Genomic DNA, 18,671 nt, shown 5'->3' with positions numbered 1-18,671 from the left:
TTGGTTTCTAAATTGAGTCTCTGGACAGGTGCTGGCCTATGGTAAGGTTTTCACTGACCCAGGCCAAAATAAGAAAACTAAAGGTAAATATAATAGGGAAAGCTAACATTTACAAGCTTCCTATGTGGCAGGGCACTTTCCTAAACACTTCCTATGCTAACTCATCATCATCACAGTCCTATGAGATAAGTGGTTATAGCTATAGTCAGGCCGTGCCTGGTTACACTTGTCTTCAGTATGAGACTACTGAGACAAAGTTTATTTTATGTATTTATTTATTTATTTATTTATTTATTTATTTTTGAGACGGAGTCTGGCTCTGTCGCCCAGGCTGGAGTGCGGTGGCGCTATCTTGGCTCACTGCAAGCTCCGCCTCCCGGGTTCGCGCTATTCTCCTGCCTCAGCCTCCCGAATAGTTGGGACTACAGGCGCCTGCCACTGTGCCCGGCTAATTTTTTTTTTGTATTTTTAGTAGAGACAGGGTTTCACCATGTTAGTCAGGATGCTGTGGATCTCCTGACCTCGTGATTCGCCTGCCTCGGCCTCCCAAAGTGCTGGGATTACAGGTGTGAGCCACCGCGCCCAGCCTGAGACGTGTTTTACTGACTGACTTTTGTTTCTTTTCTAGATATAAATTTAGAAATTGAGAAGTGTATTTTGAAAAGGCATAATAAGAAAAACTATGGTATATCATTATTTTAACTTGCCATATGAAAACCTAAGGCACAGGGAGGTAACTTGCCTACAGGTGCAGCCCTAGGAAGCCCAGGATTCACTGTCAGCTGACTGACTCCAAATCCAGCACTCCTGACCACGGCTGCCAGTTCAGTAGTGAGTTTTCCCCAGCGCTGCATTTGTTCAGTGTAAAGAATTGTTAAAGAAGACTTTTCCTGGCTCACGCCTGTAATCCCAGCACTTTGGGAGGCTGGGGCGGGTGGATCACTGAGGTCAGGAGTTCGAGACCAGCCTGGCCAACATGGTGAAACCCCGTCTCTACTAAAAATACAAAACTTAGCCGGGCGTGGTGGTGGGCGCCTGTAATCCCAGCTACTCGAGAGGCTGAGGCAGGAGAATCACTTGAACCTGGGAGGCGGAGGTTGCAGTGAGCTGAGATCACGCCACTGCACTCCCAGCCTGGGTGACAGAGCAAGACTCTGTCTCAAAAAAACAAACAAAAAAGACGTTTTTATGAAATTATATTAGAGAATTGTGTTTTATATCTTTATTTGGCAAAATACAAAATTTGCCGCCTTTGCCCCTCATTTTTTTGTTGGTCCATAAAACCCAAGTTATCCCTTTTTATTTTATAGATGAAGAAACTCAGCCACTGAGAGATGAAACAGTTTGCCCCAAGTCACACATTTTCATCCAGGCACTGACGGTCTTCCACTGGTTTTATTAGACTTTGGAAAGTGGACAAGATTTGATAAGAGGAAGGAGCACTGGGAAGGCTTTTTCTCCATGGTTTCTGTGTTAGACTGTAGTGCCTGGCTCCGCTGGCGCGAGCCTCTGAATGTCAACCAGGCATACATTTGATCCAGTACTTCCCAAGACATGAATGGCTTGATGAATTTCAGCATTTATAAGGAATATTCTTCTGTGGGTGTCACTGCTAATTATTCATTGTGCATTGTATTTCAGAGATTTTTTTTTCCTACATTTTAAACTGAAACCCAGAATCTTTTACACATTCGTAGTTTCAGAGCCAAAGCAAGTCATCTAGTTGGCCAGCCCCGGTTCTTCACACTCGCTCAGCGTTCTTACAACCTCAGTTTCACCACGATAGGCTGGTACATTTTATTATTTGTCACTTATTTTTGTTTTAGCTTAGAGCCACAGCTGAAACAACTACAAACAAAATATGATGAACTTAAAGAGAGAAAGTCTTCCCTTAGGAATGCAGCATATTTCTTATCTAATTTAAAACAGCTTTATCAAGATTATTCAGATGTTCAAGCTCAAGAACCAAACGTAAAGGAAACGGTAACTCCAATTTTACTTTTTACCATGCTTCAGAAGATGATTGTGGGAGGGCATTTTCATGCTAGAGTATCAGAAGCTTTGGGGAAAGACAAATGCAGATACAGAATTACAGAGTCCACCTAAAATAGTATCACTATAAGCCAGTGAAACTTCATTATATCAGCACTTTTCTTAGCTACTTAATGAAGGCTGGAGGAGTAATGTCTAGAATTGCTGATTGTGTAAGGTATTTTCACTCAGACAGCTGAATTTCATCAAGGGAAGTTTTTATTCTGTGTATAAATCTCAATTGAAAAATCACACTCTGCTGTATTACAGTTTTCATTCATGTAAGACCACTCAGCCATGTTCGAAAGACCAGCCTCTTCTGTTTCGTCTAGCCCATGTTCACAGCATCTTTTGCATATGAAAAACAAGCTATTTTCCCATATAAGTGGTAGGTAGGATTTTAGAAGTTAAGAAACAGGCCGGGTGTGATAGCTCTCACCTGTAATCATAGCACTTCGGGAGGCTGAGGCAAGTAGATCCCTTGAGCCCAGGAGTTCAAGACCAGCCTTGGGCGATATGGTGAAACCCCATCTCTACTAAAAATACAAAAACTAGCCAGGTGTGGTGGTGTATGCCTGTAGTCCCAGCTACTCAGGAGGCTGAGGTGGCAAGATCGCTTGAGCCCTGGAGGTCCAGGCTGCACTGAGCTGTGATCGCACTACTGCACTCCAGCCTGGGTGACAGAGCAAGACTTTGCCTCAAAAAAAAAAAAAAAAAGTTAAGGAACATTAAAAAGGAATATAATGGGAAAACAAATTTATTGTTTTAATACATTTTGTAGTTGCTTCTGGATTTTTACTGCAGACTTTGCTACTGTTACGCCATCTGCCTCAGATTAATAGAAATGTTTAAGTTCTAGGAAAGAAATTTGTATTTGTATGCCCTAATATAATTTTATATAATATATATATAATTATATGTAATGTATACATATTTTATGATCAGATTTGTATTCACTTCTAAATTCAATGTTAAGGTTTTGACACTGATCTAAGTTAATTTTCCTGAGCCTAAGGTTTGTGTATATATTAGAGATCCAGAAATAGAATGCTTTTAAAGGTATTTTTTTAATTACCTAAGTAGTCCAAAGCTTATGATTTGGAGTTTGTTACTAAATTTGGGGAAGTTATCTGTAGCATTGATTCAGCTTGAACATAATACTTTGGTTAAAAGCGAGGTTTAGTGTCTCTGCCTTGTTTGGAACACACCACTGGATGAGCGTCCTGTTCTTGGAGTGAGCTCAATGCCTTCTTGCCCTCCTCTTGTAGTAACTGTCCCTTTTGCCTTATTAAGTGTAGATATTTGGGCATATGTCTTACTCTAAACATTTAGTGACAAATGTGACTTCTTCCCCTTTATTCCTCCCTAGAGCAGGTGCCCGTGGGAGCTTGAACACATTAGTTTGTCAAATATTTGTATAAAATTCCATTATCATGTGTGTGGTAGTCACAGCATGACACCTTTTCTGCTGTCATCTTGAAAACATGCTATTAAACAGCAAACTATCAAAGTATGACAAAATTCTGTAAGAGGAATTTAATCATGCACCCTTAGATACAATTTGCAACTGGAAGTTTGACTTTGTTAATTATTTCAAAATCATGAGTTGGATATTGTATTTTATGTTGGGTTTGTATTCTAATTTTAACATGAATCATTAAGAACATTTGGATTGGCAGCCTTTGAGACATTTAATTGATTCTCCCAATAAATAATTTCTTGAGATGATAGATTTGGGTTTTCTTTTTTCCTTAAGAACTTTTATGGATCTGGTGTTCTCATTCCATTAGTTCTTTCAGTTAAAGTAAAACCTGTCTTACAGTTTTCTGTGTTTTAAAATAGACATGATATCAAGCAGATTCTACACAGCACGAGCAGACCTGCCCAAACCAAGCCTTGACGTGTCCCAGATGTGATTTCCTGTCTCCAGTAATAGAGATGATACAGTTCTTTGAATCAGCTGGTCTTCTGGGATAAGAAGATCAGTTCAAGCTTTGCAGAGCAGCTCCCTAGCAACTTTGTGATCAATTATGTTCTAAGGGAAATGGATTAAAACCAATTGTCTTAATGGTCCTAGTTAAAAATGAGAGGAGGAGGAGTTAATGGAAAGCTCAATCAAAATTTGCATTGGTCATAAGATTGGGCTATCTAAGGACAAGGTTACGAGTTTTTGATATTGCTAATTATATAATTTTCTTTCAACAGTATGATTCATCCAGCCTTCCAGCTCTGTTATTTAAAGCAAGAACACTTCTGGGAGCCGAAAGCCATCTGCGAAATATCAACCATCAGTTAGAGAAGCTCCTTGACCAGGGATGAGAAGAGCAGTCTACTAAAATGTGCCTATAGGAAGACTAGTGCTGTTACCTTCTGAAACTGTACCTTTATAAATCAATTGTTTTGCAAAGAAGTTATGGCCTACTTAGAATCTAAAATTTGTTATTCAAATTAAATGGCTGTGAACAATGTTAAATAGCATCAGTTTGTCCAATAGTTTTAAAGGCCATAATCATCTTTTCTGGTTAATATCTTGAGTAGTTTTAAAATGTTGACACCTTAATTGGTCCCAGGTATGAGCTATAATAAACTTGTAAAATTAAGTTGATGTGAACATAATTTTGATTAATTAATAAGGCGATTTCTCCTGAATTTACACCAAAGCTAATTTTTAATGAAATTGGTTTACAGAAGTAAAAAACAAAAATTGGAAAGCAAAGTAATAAAACTTAGTTTATATAAACAGGTTGAATGATATATTTATCAAATCTCACAGACATCAGGCAAATTATAGCCTGGTGACAAAAGTGTTCATAGTGAATTAGTTACTCTTGTAATACTTCTATAATTAGTTCATCAGGAATTTCATCCACTTCACTGTTATAACTGAGAAGACTGTTCTCTGCAGCTTCAGCTAATTCAGCATCTTCAGTAGCTTCTAAAAAATAAGCATCATCAATGCCATTATCCCAGACAGCATCAGCAGATGCACCTGTTGACAGCCTGCTAGGTGATGGTTTATGAGGATTCTGGGTTTCATTGCTCCTAGTTTCATCTGCTTCATCTGTTGTAAACTCTTCTTCCTTTATTTCAGTGGTGAAGGGATAGAGAGGAGTGGGATAGGAAAATATTTACTCAGGATATGTGATTTAACCTTATACTCTATGTTGAAGTAAGGTATTAAGTGACAGATACTAAAGTGAATATGCAGGAGGAATGCTGTCTCCGATATCTCACCGTGGGAATGAGTGCACTGATTCAAACGTTGCTGCACTGAAGCTCAGACACACTTGAAACTCCAAATTTGAAATTACCTACAGTTCTGTGCACATACTTTTCAATATTCCCCGACGGAAGAGCAAGGGTGGATTTAATTTTTTAACAAGTGGACAGTCCAGCTGAAGACAAATCAGAAGATAAATTTGCTATCTTGACAATGGACTTAGTACCCATGCTTTAAATTTTAAAGTATTTAGCAAATCGTAAACATGGATTGAGAAAAGATTAAAAACAGTTGCCAAAATATGACTGGATTGTATATTACATAATAGTATTGTATCAATTATTTTACCATAGAATGTCTTCAGTATAGACATTTAGTTGATCCGCCCAATACATTATTTATGTAAAGAATGTCCTTATTCAGTGCAGTGGCACGTGCCTGTAATCCCAGCTACTGGGGAGGCTGAGACGGGAGGACTGCTTGAGGCCAGGAGTTTGAGACCAGCCCGGGCAACATGATACCCCCCCGTCATTAAAAAAGCTACAGAATGTCTTATTCTTTCTGCTACGTGCTTAAATATTAGATGAAGGGTTTTGATGTCTGCAGTTTAAGAGAGTCATCAAAAATAATGCGTATGTATACAGTAAGAGGGAGAAAACCAATGTGGCCAAGTGTTAACAAATGGCAGATCTCAATAGAGGACAGACAGCAGAGTTCCTTATTCTTGTACATTTCTGTAGGTTAGGCCTTTATAGTAAATTTAAAATCAGGTGACCAATGAAATATCAGTGCAATAGAAAAGCAGGTATAAATAACACCAACTGGTAATTTAAAATATTTGTTTTAAAAAACAAGATGAAGCAGGAGAGGCAAAATGTTAACTGAAAACTAAGTGACAGCTACATGGGTGTTCATTATATATCTTACTTTAACAAGTTATGTCCAAGTAGTGGTAATACTGACCAATGGTACTTTCAACTTGGCATTTTTGAGGTGTTACTAGATAAGCGGAAAAAGTAGCTTAAAAATCCACTGCAACCACGAATATCTAAATCACAATCCAGACCAACAAGGGCGATGCAATCCTCCTCCTCTTGGAGACAGTTTATTTTTTAAAATTTACTTTGTTCTTGGTTATTTCAAAACACATTTTAACCTGGTATTTTGCCAGAGAATCTGGCTATCAGTTATTTTATGTCCAGCTCTTGCAGACCAAGAATGGAATTTCCACCATTTCAAACGTATGGAGTTTTTTCGAGAGACGTGTTAAGACTGAGTTTTCTAGAATATAAACCCAATCACCTGTTCTGCTTGTAGCAGGTAACTTCTTTTATTCTATTAACACTATAGAGGAGAAAGCTGACAGATGTGACAAAAAACAAAACACAAACTACAATTTAAAAGTGAAATACGTCAAAAACAGTACTTAATTACTGCAAAAAAGTTACAGAAAAATGGACAGAGGACAGGTACAGGCATTTCATTATAGAAATGCTAATAGTGAATCCGAAAAAAGTTCATTACAGAAATGCAAATTAAAACAACTGAGGTACTGCATTTTGCCTACCAGATTGGTAGTGATTCGAGGTAAACAAGCACTGCTGGCAAAGTGTGAGGTAATAGGTGCTCTCATAAATTATCTGTGGAGGTCTAATATCCTATACTTTTTATGGAGAGCAATTTGATAATAGGTACTAAAAATATTTGTGATACTTTAGAAAAAAAACTGAAATAGTATGTGTGCTATCACTTCAAAAAAAAAATGAGCATACATAAATTCTCGAAGGTACGTGCCAAAACGTGTATCATTTATTTCTGGTCAAATGAGTAAGGAAGATTCTTTCCTCTTTGCTTCTTGTGTATTTCCTAATTTTATGTATTTTCTTTCTTTTTTTTTTTTTTTTTTTTTTTTTGAGGCAGAGTCGCTCTGTCTCCCAGGCTGGAGTGTAATGGCGTGATACCAGCTCACTGCAACCTCCACCTCCCAGGTTCAAGGGATTCTCCTGCCTCAGCCTCCTGAGTAGCTGGGATTATAGGCATAGGCCACCACACCTGGCTAATTTTTGTGTTTTTAGTAGAGATGGGGTTTCTCCATGTTGGCCAGGCTGGTCTCAAACTCATGACCTCAAGTGATCTGCCTGCCTCGGCCTCTCAAAGTGCTGGGATTACAGGCCTGAGCCACTGTGCCTGACCTAATTTTATGTATTTTCAATTCATTCTACAATGCACGTTAATTATTTGGGTAAATAAAAAATCTTTAAGAGAAAAATGTTGGTTTGACAACCTGGTAATACCTACCAAAATTAAAACTGAATATGCCCTTTGACACAATTCTGCTTCTAGAAATTCATCCTACAGATACAGATGTTCAAAGAAATACAAAGATGGGTATTTTGTTACTTTGAAAAGCAAAATATGGGAAACTTCTTAAATGTCTGGGACTGATTAAACTGTACACCTCAAGCAGCAGTAAAAAAAAAAAAAAAGATTTGTATTATCAGATATGTGCTGAAATGGGAAAATCACTACAATATATTCCTATAATACAGTCATAAGTGAAAACAAGGTACCAAATGGGTTTCAAAGCTATCTGGACACTACTCATGGCTCAGGTATACTATTGTACCAAGAACTCCCTGGTAAGGAGAAAGACACTAAAATCTGTACTTACCTCTTTGAAAAGAAACAGGAGACATACTTCAGCAGGTAATGGGAAACCTGAATCAGAAAGATAGCAGAACTATTACATATTACAGCTATCTAATTTTTACTTTGTGGTAAATGTAAAAATTAGTAACTTACAGTCAGATTTGAAGTTTTCTGCTTTACATACAGGGTCATGACATTTTTGATACCAAACTTCATTTTTCAGATCAACCAGAATCCTTTATGTTTAAAAAAAAAAAAAGTATTAATACCAAGACTGGGTAGAAAACAAAATCCAGCTGCATGCTGTTCCAAGAAATATGCCTAAGACTTAAAGATGGAGAAAAATTAAAAAGTAAAAGGATAAGGATAGATATATACCAACCAAAACGGTGGTTGCCAAAAATCACACAAAATGAACTGCAGGGCAAAAAGTAGATACTGATGAAAGTTCCCCCAGGAAGATGTAACAATTCTCAGCCTGTACTCACCAAATAATACAGCTGCAAAATATGTGAGCAAAAATGGACAGGACCACAATGATAAATCTACCATAAATCAAGGTTTTTAAAAAACATACTCTCAGTAATTTATAGATCAAATAACCACAAAAAAGGTCCAATAAGGATACAGAAAAAATGAATGACAAAAAGCAATTAAGAAGTTTGATCTAATAGGTAAATATGAAGCAGTTCTTTATAAAACCAATTCCATGCTAGCTATAAAGTGAATTTTATCAAATTTAAAATCATCACTTCATACAGAACACATTATCTGAGCATAAAGCAAATTTTAGAAATAAAACTTAATAGAAATCCATAATTTGGAAATTAAGAAGAACTTGAAACAACCAATGGTTCAAGGAAAAATAGTGGAAATTAGAAAATGCTTAGACCTGAGTGGACTGGAAGTGTACATATTAAAATATGTGAAATGCAGCTAAAGTCACCTTTAGAGGGTAATTTATAGTCTTAAAATCTTGTGTTATGAAAGAAGAATAGCTAAAGATACATGGATTAAGTAACTAACGTGGAAAACAACGAACTGAATAAAGAGACCAGCCTGGCCAACATAGTGAAACCCCGTCTATACTGAAAATACAAAAATCAGCTGGGCGTGGTGGGGGGGCACCTGTAATCCCAGCTACTCGGGAGGCTGAGGCAGGAGAATCACTTGAACCCGGGAGGCGGAGGTTGCAGTGAGCCAAGCTGGTGCCACTGCTCTCCAGCCCGGGTGACAGTGTGAGACTCTGTCTCTAAATAAATAAATAAGTAAATAAATAAATAAAAGGCAGAAAGTCATAAAAGACAAAAGTAAAAAGAATCAACGAGGCCTACATTTGAAGAAAATGAAATTAGGGTAAAATTGATTTAAAAATAAGGCAAAGACACAAATGTTATTAGAAATTAAATGCATCATATGTTTTTAAGAAAACAATATTGTGAACAACTTTTGCCAGTAACTTTGAAAATTTTTGTAAAATAAAGTACTACATAAAAATAAACTAAGCAAACTTAAAAAGCAACAGAAAACCTACACAATCCTATAATCACTAAAATTCTTAAAGATTTGATTAAATAGTTGAAAATGTTCCCACATTTTACAGAAAAGGAAATAAGATGGTTAACACTCCCCATGGCAGTAGGTGAGGTGTGGGATGGGGAGGTTGCAAGGGACCTGCACCCAGGAGCAAAAAACGGCAGGTGACTTAGTCTAATCTTCCCTTAAACATTCTAGTAACAGGCCTCCCAATTAATGAGCTAATAATGCTGTGGCTCCCAAACTCTACAGGAAAGTGCCCCGGGCACTGCAGGATATTGAAATACTTCTAGAAAACACAGTGATACTTGACATTTCTTGAGCAATCTGAAAACTCCTTGCTTGCAGTTCACATGTGACTTCATTCCTTTCATTCATGCTCCATCTTTGTAGAGCTGGGCTTTGGGGTGTGGTTGTAATAAAAAGCACCATTAACATCAGGCCAGGCGTGGTGGCTCACGCCTGTAATCCCAGCACTTTGGGAGGCCGAGGTGGGTGGATCACAAGGTCAGGAGTTCGAGACCAGCCTGGCCAACATGGTGAAACCGCATCTCTAATAAAAATACAACAAAAATTAGCCAGGCGTGGTGGTGGGCACCTGTAATCCCAGCTACTCGGGGGGCTGAGGCAGGAGAATTGCTTGAAGCCAGGAGGCAGAGGTTGCAGTGAGCCGAGATTGCACCACTGCACTTCAGCCTGGGTGACAGAGCAAGACTCCATCTCAAAAAAAAAAAAAAAAAAAAAAAAGCACCATTAACATCAATGGAGAACAAGGTATGAGTTGGGGAGGGTGGGGTCTAATCTGATTCCAGGGTTTAAGAGTGCATACATAGGCCTGGTGAGGTGGTTCACACCTGTAATTCCAGCATTTTGGGAGGCTGAGGTGGGAGGATAGCTTGAAGGCTGGAGTTCAAGGCCAACCTGGGCAAGAGAGGGAGATCCCATCTACAAAAAATTTAAAAATTAACCAGCCATGGTGGCACACCTGTAGTCTAAACTATGTGAGAGGCTGAAGCAGGAAGATCGCTCAAGCCCAGGAGATCAAGGCTGCAGTGAGCTGCTGCACTCTGTCCTCAAGCCTGGGCCATCACACTGCACTCAAGCCTGGGCCATCACACTGCACTCAAGCCTGGGCCATCACACTGCACTCAAGCCTGGGCCATCACACTGCACTCAGGCCTGGGCGACAGGGCGCGACCCTGTCTCAAAAAAATGAAAAAATGGAGAGTATACATCCCATTAAGAAGTAATCATATTTAAGAATGAAATAAAAGTGGTTTTTTTTTTAGTTTATGGATACTATTATTTAGTAGTACAAATAATAGCAGTACAAACTGCTACTAAACTGTTCGGACATAAACACTTACCAAGTTGTTTGAAATTCATTACCAGAGCTCGGGTATTTCTGTCGGCCTCAGAGAAAATGTGAAGAAACAAAGACACCAGGGGAACCACGAACCAAGAAAATCGGGGAACGTCTGGACCAAACGCTAGGAGTTCAGTCCTTACCTACAGAATGCTCTTCGTAGGACGTTTCTGACTTTAGAACTGCATTTGGTAAAAAGTCTAGAATCAATGCATTATGAGGCATGCTTTCCGGAAATGTCACCCAGCTATGCAACTTGAGTGTAAAATGCAGGTGATTCACAACCTCGGTGCTTCCTGCTGTGTGCATGGATTGCTCACGCCTGCCTCGGGTTTCCTCCTGAGTCAGAAAGAGCAGGAAGGGCCAGGGGAGCCGGGCCAGATGCCCCGGGCCTCACTCTGCCCCATTTGTGCCTTTTCATTCCTTGTATTCCTACATTATTAGTAAAGCTTGACACTGGGCAAGATTTCTGATCTGTGTGGATGTAATTTGATTATCCATCCTGAACTTCATTAGTAATCAGGGAAATTCCCAAGAAAACTACAATATTGTTTTACATCTGCCAGATTAGCAAAACCAATTTTTAAATCCTAACAATACTGAAGTGTTGGTGAGAATATGGAACAGTAGAAAAATCTCAAAACACTGCTGGCAGGACTATAAACTGGCACACCCATTTGGGAAAACAATTTATGATCTAGTAAAATTAATTATGTGCATATTCCATGACACAGCAAGTCCACTTTGAGAAACTCTAGCACATGTATACTAGGTGATATGTACAAGACGGTTCCCACCTTCATGGTTTATAATAGCAACCCAAATGTCCACTGTGGGAAACAGATAAACTGTGGCATATTTATATTTATATACATGGCATGCTGCACAATAGTGACACAAATAAGCAACAGCTACATGCTGCAACATGGGTGAAAATCACAGATATGCTACCGCAAGGCAAGGGAAAGGATGCGATTCGAAAACAAGCAAAAGAAAACACTATATTGTTTATGGTCGGGCACGGTGGCTCATGCCTGTAATCCCAGCACTTTGGGAAGCCAAGGCAGGCAGATCACCTGAGGTCGGGAGTTCGAGACCAGCCAGACCAACATGCAGAAACCCCGTCTCTACTAAAAATACAAAAAATTAGCTGGGCATGGTGGTGCATGCCTGTAATCCCAGCTACTCGGGAGGCTGAGGCCAGAGAATTGCTTGAACCCGGGAGACAGAGGTTGCAGTGAGCCGAGATCGTGCGATTGCACCCCAGCCTGGGTGACAAGAGCGAAACTCTGTCTCAAAAAACAAAAGAAAAGAAAAAGAAAACAGTATATTGTTTAGAGATATGAACGTATATGGGAGAAATCATAAAAGCGAGGAAAAGATGAACACAAAATCGGGATACTGGCTACCATCTCTGAGGGCCAGGGAGAGAAGGAAATTGGGGTTGGGCCCACAGGTGCTTCTGAGGTTTGATCAGCTTCTGGTTGTTAAGGTGGGCGGCAGATACGACAGGTGGTCACTTTATCTTTAAAATGTGCGTATTCAAGTGTGTTATTGGCTGGGTGCGGTGGCTCACACCTGTAATCCCAGCACTTTGGGAGGCCAAGGCGGGCAGATCACTTGAGGTCAGGAGTTTGAGACCAGCCCAGCCAACATGGTGAAACTCCGTCTCTACTAAAATTACAAAAATTAACCGGGCATGGTAGTACACACTTGTAATCCCAGCTACTTGAGAGGCTAAGGCAGGAGAATCACTTGAATCAAGGAAGCGGAGGTTGCAGTGAGCTGAGATCATGCCACTGCACTCCAGCCTGGGCAACGGAGTGAGATTCCGTCTCAGAAAATAAAAAAAAGTGTGTTATCTATACTTTTGTATGTATGATATATTCCACAGTTAAAAAACAGAATAGATTATGGAGACATAATACAAGGTGTTATGATCACCATGTGATAATGATTTTTTGGTAAGTTAATACGCATAGAAAAAAGAACAGAAGAAACGTCAACTGATAGCTGCAGTTACGCCCCGGCTGTGGCACTGTATCTCCTTCGTGTTTTCTACGTTATAGCTTTGTGTATTGAGCATATAGTTTTTGCAAGCTTTTTTTAAACTGAATTAATCTAATATCAAGTATGGCACTGAACCATGCTACCCAATGTGTTTCCAGCTTCCCAGCAAGAGCTTCCCGATCATTCCCCATGGCCAGCACACAGGCCGCATATGCTTGAGGATACGGGAGTTGCTTTGACATGAAATAAAAAACAGCAAAATTTCTCACCTCATAACTGATAACTACTGGGTATCTATTTCTCTCTATTCTAATCACATCCTTTTATATTTTAAAGTTCTATTTCTGGCTTTACTTCATCCTTTACTTTCCCTCCTCTTCCCATGGGCGTTTTAAAGAAAATCTCTAAAACAGGGCCTGGCATATACAGCAAGCATTCAATAAATACTAGTTGCCTCAGTACCACGCTGTGTCTTGAACGAGTTAACACAATCCTAGCTCCAGCTCTTAACACTAACTGAGGAGATCCCTTCTTGCCCAAACCTGTGCACTTTCGACGTAGAGTCCATAAGGTGGCAAGGGCCAATGGCAAGAGGAAGGACAGGCATGCTTCCCATCCTCACTGCTCCCTGCCCACAGCCTTCTCCCAGCCCTGCTCAACCCCACCTTTGTCCTCTCCACATATACTAAGGGGTTATCTTAGCAAAGAAAGTATACATAAAGCTGACATGCTAGAAGCAACGCAATAATCACAACATTTAAATTAAATATTATGTAATGCTAACCATATACAACAAATAGAAATTTAATACAACAGCTGAGTGCAGTGGATCACACCTGTAATCCCAGGACTTTGGGAGGCTGAGGTGGGTGGATCACAAGGTCAGGAGTTCGAGACCAGCCTGGCCAACATGGTGAAACCTTGTCTCTACTAAAAATACAAAAATTAGCTGGGTGTAGTGGCAGGCGCCTGTAATCCCAGCTACTTAGGAGGCTGAGGCAGGAGAATTGCTAGAACCCGGGAGGCGGAGGTTGCACTGAGCCGTGATCGCGCCACTGCACTCCAGCCTGGGCGACAGAGCAAGATTTCGTCTTGGAAAAAAAAAAGAAATTTAATACAACTAAATTTATTTTTAAAACAAAATAGTTTTCATATTCGCAACTTTATTTAAAAGTTATAAATATTTAAAATATAATATTGGTTAAATACACACAAATCATTAATATTACTTACATTATATTATTACTCTTATGGGCTCTTCCAATGTTTTCACACCACCGATATTTACAAATATCATAAACCAGTAATTCTTCTGGGAAAAAGTAGTTCCAACGCCGAATTCCTAAAATGCAAATAATGTTTCTAAAGCTACTATCACTCTATCATATAACAGTTAACAAAGGATGAGATTAACTTTACCTCCTTTAATGCCATCTTTATTCACCAAAGAAAGAACAAAATGATCAACTTCAGGATAGGGAGAACACTGAAAACCTTCAATGGTTTCTACTGCAACAGAGAGAATGGTTTATAAATTACAATAGCTGAAAGTTGAGAAGTTAAATTTTGATTAAATGTTGTTGAGCACAATTACGGGTTTTGCAATCTCTCAGCCTTCCCTCACTCTTTGCAATTTCAGTCAATTCATGTTTGTGACACTACAAGGAAGCAGGTAAAATTCAAACCTCTCAATTAGGTCAAATGTTAACTAATTTCATAAAAAGCATTTGAAATAATTTCAACTGCTGTCTTTATTTTGGCAAAGAGAAAGGCAGTCCTTCACATCCAGAACAGGCATAGCTCCATCAGCCAGGTCTTGGTGTTGCCATGCACTAGCCTGGCACGCCTACCTCAGCCGGGCATTCTCCTGTGAACACAGGCAATCTCACAGAACTTCAAAAGATAAGGCCCCTGTGGTCATGAGGACTCAAGGCACAAAGATAACCACTCTGTAATCATGTCCCAACACAGGCAAAACAGGAACATCTTCCAAACCACAAACATGACCAACACCCCCGATCCCAGCTAACAGAAGCAACTGCTGGTTTTTTTGTTTGTTTTTTTAACAAATTACAGTGTTAATTTCTATTCTGATTTCCTTTCAGTTAAGCTTTACTAAGAAAACCAGTCCTAGAATTGTCCCTAACAACACCCAACTCAGAACAAACCCCAAACTTCCTGGTATACTCCCCCAAGCCACCCATTCCAAGCCCAAATCCAATCCTCCCGGTCCTTTCCAACCCCCTCTTCCCAAGATGCCCCACTTTACTGAAGTTTCCCGTGGTGTGTGCTCACCATTGCTTTCCTGGCAATACACTCAGCTGACCTGCTATAGGTGTGTGCCCTGAGACCTTTAGCTGGAAGGTACTGACAATCCAATTATATTTTCTATCTAAAAAGCTACTGTAGTAATTTAGAATGACCTATTTTAAATATCATTTAATTTTTTTTTTTTCTTGAGACAGAGTCTTGCTCTGTCGCCCAGGCTGGAGTGCAGTGGCGCGATCTCGGCTCACTGCAAGCTCGGCCTTCTGGGTTCAAGCAATTCTCCTGCCTCAGCCTCCTGAGTAGCTGGGATTACAGGCATGCAACACCACGCCTTGCTAATTTTTGTATTTTTAGTAGAGACGGGGTTTCACTGCGTTGGTCAGGCTGGTCTTGAACTCTTGACCTCATGATCCGCCTGCCTTGGCCTCCCAAAGTGCTGGGATTACAGGCGTGAGCCACCGTACCCAGCCAGTATCATTTAACTTTTAAGGACAAGAATCTAGTTTGCTTTAAATGAAGTTTATGTTTCACTTACTAAAATAATATATATAATTGGAGAAATATTGAAAAATATATTAATGTGGAAATGTGAGAAGCAGACTCTAAATCAATGTCTATAAATACATATAAGACAGAAGAAAATAAACATAAGAAAACTTATCCATATTTTAAAGCTTGTAATCATACCATACACATAATTTTAGAGACTAGTTTTTCTTTTAACATCACAAATGGGTGTTTTCCACATTATACATACAGGCTTCACAAATTTAAATTTAACAGCTAGAGGATTTCATAGTATATAACCAATTCAATTTTGTTGTACATTTAGATTGCTGTCAGTTTTTTGCTATTATAAATAACAATATACGAAAATATGTGTATAAAAATGTTTACTGGAGGGTTTATGTAAGAAATCTTTGAAAAAAACACTCTATGTTCTTCAGTAGAGGAATGGGTAAGTTATGACAGAGCTATACGATGAAAAACTATACAACCATTAAAAGACTGAGGAAGATCTCTCTCTATATATAGGAAATATAGGAAACACTCTTCTAGGTTAAATAGCAAATGATTTCAGTGGTTACCTGCCTTTGATCATGGACAGAAGAGTGAAAAAGAACTTTACGTTTTCATTTTGTTAACCTACATTATTTTTGTAGTTTTTTGAAAAACACCATAAAATGAAAATTAGTGAATAATCCTTTTTTTTTTTTTTTTTTTTGAGATGGAGTCTCACTCTTGTTGCCCATGCTGGAGTGCAATGGCACAATCTCAGCTCACTGCAACCTCCGCCTCCCAGGTTCAAGTGATTCTCCTCCTCAGTCTCCTGAGTAGCTGGGATTACAGGCACCCGCCACCATGCCCTGCTAATTTTTATATTTTTAGTGGTTTCACCATGTTGGCCAGGCTGTTCTCAAACTCCTGAACTCAGGTTATCTGCCCGACTCGGCCTCCCAAAGTGCTGGGATTAGAGGCATGAGCCACCACGCCCAGTGAATAATACTTCTTAATAAACATCTTTCTCATACTTTTTCCATTTGAGATAGAAAACCTGAAGTAGATTACTGATTGATTAATTGATTAATTGATTGGTTGAGACAGGGTCTGATTCTGCTGTCCAGGCTGGAGTGCAATGGCACCAACAAGACTCACTGTAGCTTCAACCTCCTGGCCTCAAGAGATCCTCCTGCCTTAGCCTCCTGAGTGGCTGGGACTACAGGCATGCACCACAATTCCTGGCTAATTTTTGGATTTTTTGTAGAGATAGGGTTTTGCTAAGTTGCTCAGGATTGTCTCTAACTCCTGGGCTCAAGTGATCCTCCCGCCTCAGCCTCCCAAAGTGCTGGAATTACAGGTGTGAGCCCCTGTGCTTGGCTAGAGGTAGTTTTTGAAAGGTCAGTGATTATGAACACTTAACACTGAAGATTTTAAAGGCAACACAGATTCTGTACCCTTACATTTTGATAGGAAATTAATTTTTTAAAAATTACCTGAAGTAGCTGGGTGCAGTGGCTTGCACCTATAACCCCAGCATTTTGGGAGGCTGAGGCAGACAGATCGTTTGAGCCCAGGAGTTCGAGACCAGCCTGGGCAACATGGTGAAATCTCATCTCTACTAAAAATGCAAAAATTATCTGGGCGTGATGCTGCACACCTGTATACCCAACTACTCTGGAGGCTGAGGCAGGAGATGGCTTGAGCCTGGGAGGAGGAGGCTGCAGTGAGCCGAGATTGCACCACTGCACTCCAGCCTGGGTGACAATGAGAGATGCTGCCTCAAAAAGAAAAACAAACATCAAAAAATTTACCTGAAGTGCCGATACTGTTAAAATATCCAACTCCTTTTTGTTTATTCTGAGATGGCTCACATGTAAGAATTCGTAAAGTATCTGAGAACCTGAAGAAGAAATAGGTAAAAGAAACAAAGCACCATTACACTGGAACTAACAAGGCCTGGCTACAGAAAGGACACTGAATTCCTAATAGTTCCTCATTAAAATCCTTTGTTCAGCAGATAATTGTTCTAGGACATTTATGCCACATTTGCCCATAAAACCACAAACCCTACACATATAAAAAAATATGATTTGTCAATTAAAGAAAATAATTTTTTTAAAAGAGTAGGTTGGTGATTACTTATAATACTATCCTTAATTACAGAATGGATCAGGGGACTCTAGGACTGCTGAAGCCCTGTGTCCATGGTTTCATATCTGCGGATTCAACCAACCGCAGATCAAAAGTATGTTTTTTAAAAAACAATAAAAATAGGCCAGATGCAGTGGCTCATGCCTATAATCCCAGGACTTTGGGAGGCTGAGATGGGCCAATCACTTGAGGTCAGGAGTTTGAGACCAGCCTGGCCAACATAGTGAAACCCCCGTCTACTAAAAGTACAAAAATTAGCTGGGCATGGTGGCAAGCGCCTGTAATTCCAGCTACATGGGAGGCTGAGGCAGAAGAACTGCTTGAACCCAGGAGGCAGAGGTTGCAGTCAGCTGAGATTGCACCACTGCACTCCAGCCTGGGAGACAGAGTGAGACTCCATCTCAAAAAAATAAGTAAATAAGTGAAAATAAAAATAAAAAAACAATAAAAATAATAAAAATAATACAAATTAAAAACAATATAGTGTAACAACTCTATAGCACGTGCACTATGTTAGGTGTAGGTAGTCTAGAAGGATTTACAGTATTATGTAGGGGGACGCGTGTGGCTTATGTGAAAATAGCACATCCTTTTATACCTGCAGATTTCTGTATCCACAGGGATCTTGGAATAATAATCACCCACAGACACCAGGAGACGACTATATAACTCTATGCACCAAACACAAAGAGCCTGTGAATTTTTTGTTACAACAATTTTAGAGGTGTGACTTATAGGAAGAAATGAACAAAGAAGGAGGGGTGAGAGCGAAGGGGAAAAACAGATTAAAATTAACGGAAAGAAAAAGTACATTCAGAACCATAAAGGATTTAGCCTTTATTTCAAGAAGTAAACTACCTGGTATTTACTTGGAATACACAAAAGACAAGGTAACTGTATTCAGTAGAAGAACCCCCCACCTCTGTAAGATTCGTATTG

General features: G+C 39.5%; 2 protein-coding genes across 28 annotated transcripts in view; one reads left to right on the top strand and one right to left on the bottom strand.

Moving 5' to 3' along the window:
* CENPU (centromere protein U) overlaps positions 1 to 4,631 on the top strand; it is a 39,180-nt gene extending 34,549 nt beyond the window's left edge. For 4 of the 8 annotated variants that reach the window (XR_612680.5, XM_003823463.6, XM_008977112.4 and 1 more), the window contains 2 exons: positions 1,827 to 1,983; positions 4,237 to 4,631. Coding sequence is in view for 7 of the 8 variants with exons in the window: in XM_003823463.6 (XP_003823511.3) it covers positions 1,827 to 1,983; positions 4,237 to 4,350 (271 nt within the window). In the remaining variant the exon portion in view is untranslated. Of the gene's footprint in view, positions 1 to 1,310; positions 3,760 to 4,236 lie in introns of those variants that run through there. The other 4 variants (XM_057302231.2, XM_008977114.5, XM_063604017.1 and 1 more) reach the window with 3 other exon arrangements.
* Positions 4,632 to 4,680: 49 nt separating this feature from the next.
* Positions 4,681 to 18,671, bottom strand: part of PRIMPOL (primase and DNA directed polymerase) — a 45,655-nt gene continuing 31,664 nt past the window's right edge. For 10 of the 20 annotated variants that reach the window (XM_024928568.4, XM_055112040.2, XM_008977116.5 and 7 more), the window contains 6 exons: positions 17,393 to 17,481; positions 14,232 to 14,321; positions 14,046 to 14,154; positions 8,054 to 8,136; positions 7,923 to 7,969; positions 4,681 to 5,111 (listed from right to left, as the gene is read on the bottom strand). In XM_024928568.4, coding sequence (XP_024784336.1) covers positions 4,854 to 5,111; positions 7,923 to 7,969; positions 8,054 to 8,136; positions 14,046 to 14,154; positions 14,232 to 14,321; positions 17,393 to 17,481 — 676 coding nt within the window. In that variant the 3' untranslated portion in view covers positions 4,681 to 4,853. Of the gene's footprint in view, positions 5,427 to 7,921; positions 7,970 to 8,053; positions 8,137 to 10,803; positions 12,092 to 14,045; positions 14,155 to 14,231; positions 14,322 to 17,392; positions 17,482 to 18,671 lie in introns of those variants that run through there. The other 10 variants (XM_063604016.1, XM_024928567.4, XM_063604015.1 and 7 more) reach the window with 4 other exon arrangements.

Source organism: Pan paniscus, chromosome 3 (assembly GCF_029289425.2).
Source record: "Pan paniscus chromosome 3, NHGRI_mPanPan1-v2.0_pri, whole genome shotgun sequence".
Classification (NCBI taxonomy): Eukaryota; Metazoa; Chordata; class Mammalia; order Primates; family Hominidae; genus Pan; species Pan paniscus.
Note: the sequence above shows the minus strand (reverse complement) of the source record. Positions and strands in the feature narration are given on the sequence as shown.